General features: G+C 38.6%; 1 protein-coding gene across 4 annotated transcripts in view; it reads left to right on the top strand.

Moving 5' to 3' along the window:
* The window catches only part of PEX1 (peroxisomal biogenesis factor 1), a 47354-nt gene that overhangs the window by 11810 nt on the left and 30699 nt on the right, over window positions 1–4845 (top strand). For 3 of the 4 annotated variants that reach the window (XR_003091659.1, XM_025191088.1, XM_025191091.1), the window contains exons 5-8: window positions 219–338; window positions 1669–1792; window positions 2540–2670; window positions 4140–4240. Coding sequence is in view for 3 of the 4 variants with exons in the window: in XM_025191088.1 (XP_025046873.1) it covers window positions 219–338; window positions 1669–1792; window positions 2540–2670; window positions 4140–4240 (476 nt within the window). In the remaining variant the exon portion in view is untranslated. The remainder of the gene's footprint in view (window positions 1–218; window positions 339–1668; window positions 1793–2539; window positions 2671–4139; window positions 4241–4845) is intronic. The other variant, XM_025191089.1, reaches the window with a different exon arrangement.

The following is a 4845-nucleotide window of genomic DNA, read 5'->3' as shown; positions in this document are numbered from 1 at the left end:
GGAAAGAGGTTTCAATACTACTCTCAGTTCAATTGTTTCCTTTTTAGTTCTGTTGCAGGTTAAAACCATAAATTAGGCCAGGCTAATGATCACATGTAAAAATGCTGTCTGTGATGAAACAACTACCAGGTGAAGTTACTTGTGCCTGTTGTAATCAAATTGTCTTCTGACCCTGTCTTTTCTGTTTATTTTTTTTCTTTTACATATTTACATTTCAGATTCCAGATGGCCTGAGAAAGAAACTGCATATAGAAATGCACGCATCTGTCAGAATTAAGTCACTGGAGTCATTTCCTACAATTCCAGCATCTATTAGATTGCAGCCCACACAGAACCTAGTGCGTTGGTATTCTCTGTATCAATTAGTCATTTTGCATGCATTTTAAACAGAGGTGGATTTACTGTGGTTAAGATTTATCAGTTTTGATGTTTATTATTTGTCAGGTGGTGGTTTTGGGAACTTCATCTCACATAAGACTGATACCTGAAATATACATCATTTTACTACAATTTTCTCTCCAATAATTACTGTATTTACTTGAATCTAAGAAACTTGAACTTAAGACCAGCCCCCCAACAATTAGATTCTGTAAATGGGAAAATTATACATTTTCCAGGTATAGAATCTGATTATTAGGGGGTCATCTTAAATTCATCCCTCACCACTGCTACAGCAGGGAAAGCAGTGTCTCGGGAGGGGTATCAGGTGGCTGGGGGGTCAGGCAGCCCCCTTACCCTCTTGAGTAAATATGGTATTATTGTTCAAAGTTATATCTAAATTAGTGAGGCACCATAGTAGTGTGGTAGTAGTCTGCCATCTACTAAGATGAGACTTTACACAAGAGTATTACTTTGTACTTCTCTATCATCTTTCAGTTGGGGGGCTGTATATATTGTCTTACTATCTGGATTATAGGTGTGCTAGTAGGTTGGCTACTAATAAGAAGTGACAGACAAGTCTCAAGCCTAACCTTTTCTTATTTACCTGCCTGTAACACAAGGATACATGTTTAACCTGATACTGAGATGGCACAATAGAGATTCTCCCCTATACCACCTAGTGAGGCTTCTCTGACACATTTTGTCACTACTAATCTGTTTACGCAAAAATCATAATGTTTGATAGAGTCATAGAAAGGTAAGGCCAGAAAGGATCTCAGGAGCTCATTTAGTCCAATTCCCTGCTTAAGGCAGGATCATCCTTTACACAATCCTAGTCAAATAGACACATGAACAATTTTTTCAGGAACTTGAGCAGGATGGAATTGCATCAAGTTTAGGATCTAAATCCTTTCAGGCACCAATCTGGCCTTCTGTGTCTCTTCCATATTTGTGCAATAAGAATAATAGTACTCACTACCTCATAGGGTGTTCTGAGGATAAATGTTACAGATTTCAGGTTGGAATAGATGATGTCTCTTCCAGTTGTATGATCACGTCTATAATGGTGAAGGACTCAATTATGCCTATAGGAGCTATATATAACTGACCAGGCCATTTACCACAGACAGGCTATAGGAAACCATTGGGGTTTGTTGGTAGGATGTAGGGTTATAAATGAGCTTCTTCTGCCTCTCAGCTACAAATTCCACTTGTGCTAAATGAGTATCATTAACAAGGGGACAGACTTGGCTGATTTTTGTTTTCCCTTTTTTTGTGTGTGTGTAGCATAAAGATGTACGTGAAGATGACATAAAATCAGCTTTTAAATCCTGGTTGCAGGATTACACTGGTGACAATTTTCCCTGGATGATAACAGGTTCAGACTGCATACAGCTAGAGGTTAAAGAAAGTAAGGAAAACAGTATCCTCTGTTGTGCTTTTATTGCCTTATATCTCCTTATACAATCTCCCTAGGTAATTTTTTCTCTTTAAAAAGATAATCTATGTAGAGTTGGATGTAACAGATGCTTTCTTCCATTTAAATTGTAGATATGAATTTCTCTTTAACGGTGGGGGAAAAAAGTAGGCCTGGTGACACCTTAGATGCATTCAAAAAGCCCAAGGCGGAATTGATCCAAGTTAGGCAGTTTTATGTAAGCAGCATAATTTAGATGGGTAGCAAACAGAACACACATTCATCCTTTGGTGGGGAGTGCAAATCTTGGACCAGGTTCCACTATTTTTAAACCAGTCTATGTATCCAAACTTCTGTCCTGTTATAGGTATAGACTGGTGTCCGATCACTTATACTTAAAAGTGTAATGTCTGTACCTGGTCTTAGAGACTAACTGGTTCAGAAAAGGATGAGGTTTTGTAGGGAACCAACCTATTTCAGCAGATGCTAACATCTGAGAAAGTAGGTTGCTGCTTACAAAGGCTCGTGCCTGTGAACCAGTTAGTCTTCAAGGTGATACCTTGGTCTACCTTTTGTTTAACTTCAGACAAGACAGTTAACCACTTCTCTTTAACTGCAATGATCTTACTTTAATCCTTTCTTATTTGTTTAAACAATTCATTCCACATTATATTTTGAAAGTACATTACTGTGTCTTTTCTTGCACTAAATAAAATTATAGTTAATTTGGAATCATGACAGTTGTTCAGTTTATTTCCACAGGAATGGAGGAGTTTGTCCTTAGTGTACTTCAGCCTTCTGTCACTGAAGAAAATAAATCAGAAAATATTTTTATATTGAGTCCCAGTTTGCTGCAGAAGACAAATATACAAGTAAATATCACATAATATCAGGTATCAAAAGTAATTTAAATTCTGTTACATTTTGGTAAAGAAATAATTTGTTATGTACAGTACATTTTACTTTCAGTTATTAAATAATGTTAGAGAGTCTGTGTTCACCACCTTCTATATGCTTATCATGCATATTAGAGCATGAGGCATTGCTAGCATCCCACGCACTACATGATAGTCTGGACCGCCTGTACATTCTACAGCTTACTATTATACATTCTGCTGTACATTGCTACATTCTATAGGAATGTCTATGAATATTGTAGTTGGTGATCAAACTCCCAGTACAACCAAGAGAGGCAGAGGTAAGCCAGCACTGTGTGTCATGGAAACACTGCACTTTAATGTTTAGTGCCTTTAAATACCTGTTTCATCTGTCTGCTCTTTTCCTTGGTATAAAACAGGGGCGGGCAGTTATTTCAGGCGGAGGGCCGCTTACTGAGTTTTGGTAAGCCATCGAGGGCCGCATGACAAGCAGCCAGGGGCAGATAAAAAATTTAGAAAATTAATATTTAGGGGCCCCGTGGGCCGGATAGAATGGCCTGGTGGGCTGCATCCGGCCCCTGGGCCACATTTTGCCCACCTCTGATGTAAAAGCTACTGTACTGCTGAAATTATGTGGAATGTGTGGGAGGTGGCAATAGCTTATTCCATGTGATAAGAGGGTTACTTTCCATCCAGACCTACCCTTGCACATACTACTTTCTCAGTCTTTGAACAGCTTGTGTGCTCTTTGTCCATTCCTTATGCCCTCATTTCTCCAGTATCTTCAATTTGGGCAAGCATTCCCATGCCTTAGTTCTGATAAATTTGTGCTTGTATTTTCCATATTAACATCTGCCTCTGTTGCTGAATGGTGGCAACAGAAAAGAAAATTGTGCCATTTAACTGTTTAGACTGTAGGAGCTCTGCAAAGCTGAAAGATTTCTATGCAATAAACTTCAGAAAGAAGTTTCCCTTTATCACTGCTGCCATATGTCAATATTAGAATATTTGGCAAAAGTCACACAAAGGGCGCATCTACATGTCACCCAATGGCAACATAGCAATATGCTACATCTCCGTATGACATGCTACAGTGGCACGCTCCCTGGATATAGTATGCTGCAATATGTAGATTCCATATACAGAATCTAATTTATCCATGCACTATACACGTGGTGCAGTAAGCACCAAAAGGAAGTACTAAAGCATCGTGACATTTAGATGCACCCAAAAGACACAAGCACTGATATCCATATGGTTCTAGCACCTCTATTTAAGAACTGGTTCGCTAACAGGGAAATGATTACTCCCTTCATCCAGACTATTTTATCAAAACATCTGAGTTTTTCATTCAAGCTTAGTTTAATCAGACAAAATATTTTCCTCAAATTCTGAGGAATTTGTTCATTTCTATTATAAACAGGTATTTGAGTTTTTAAAAATGATTCTGTTTCTTATTGTAGGTTCTGTTAAATCCTGTGACTACAAAAGCTGCCTATGACAGGACCCACTGTATGCATGATACAGACAAGATCCTTCGTTTCCACAAACTATGCAGCTTAGGGTGAGATATTTTGACAGTAAAATATGGAAAGAAAATGGATTAAGAACTAAAGTTAGTTGGATATAAAATGCACAACTTCTTTAAAAATAACAAAACCAAACCAGCTCTTAACAACTCTTTAACTGCAACACACAATTTGAGCCAATTAATTCCATGTCGTTATTATTTCAAGTTAATTTAAGGCAGGGGTGTCAAACTCACTGGGGGCCTCCTTGCAGGCTGGATACAGCCTAGGACACAGGGGTGGCCTCAATGGTTGCAGTGGAAGCAGTGAAGGGTCCCAAGGCAGTGAGAGGTAATCATTGATTTGTTAATAATGTTAGGAAATAAATCCAGGAGTCAGGCTAACAAGCAATATGAAACTTGGAACTTCTCTTGCCCCTTATGAAAAACTACCTTAAGCTGGTGAAGTAACAATGCTGCAACTGTATCTTGTAATGCTGGCTGTCCTCTTTTTAGTTGCATTGTGTCCTTATATGAAGCCTATCACTGTGATATATGAATGTCATATGTAGGGACCTACCCAAGTCAAGGAGGCAGATGGGCAAATTCACAGGCTGATTGTGATACCAGCTGTCATTTTTATGGGCTTATCATGGCGGACC

Source organism: Alligator sinensis, unplaced genomic scaffold, assembly GCF_000455745.1.
Source record: "Alligator sinensis unplaced genomic scaffold, ASM45574v1 scaffold1011_1, whole genome shotgun sequence".
Lineage (NCBI taxonomy): Eukaryota > Metazoa > Chordata > Crocodylia > Alligatoridae > Alligator > Alligator sinensis.
This window is presented reverse-complemented; position numbering and strand designations above follow the sequence as displayed.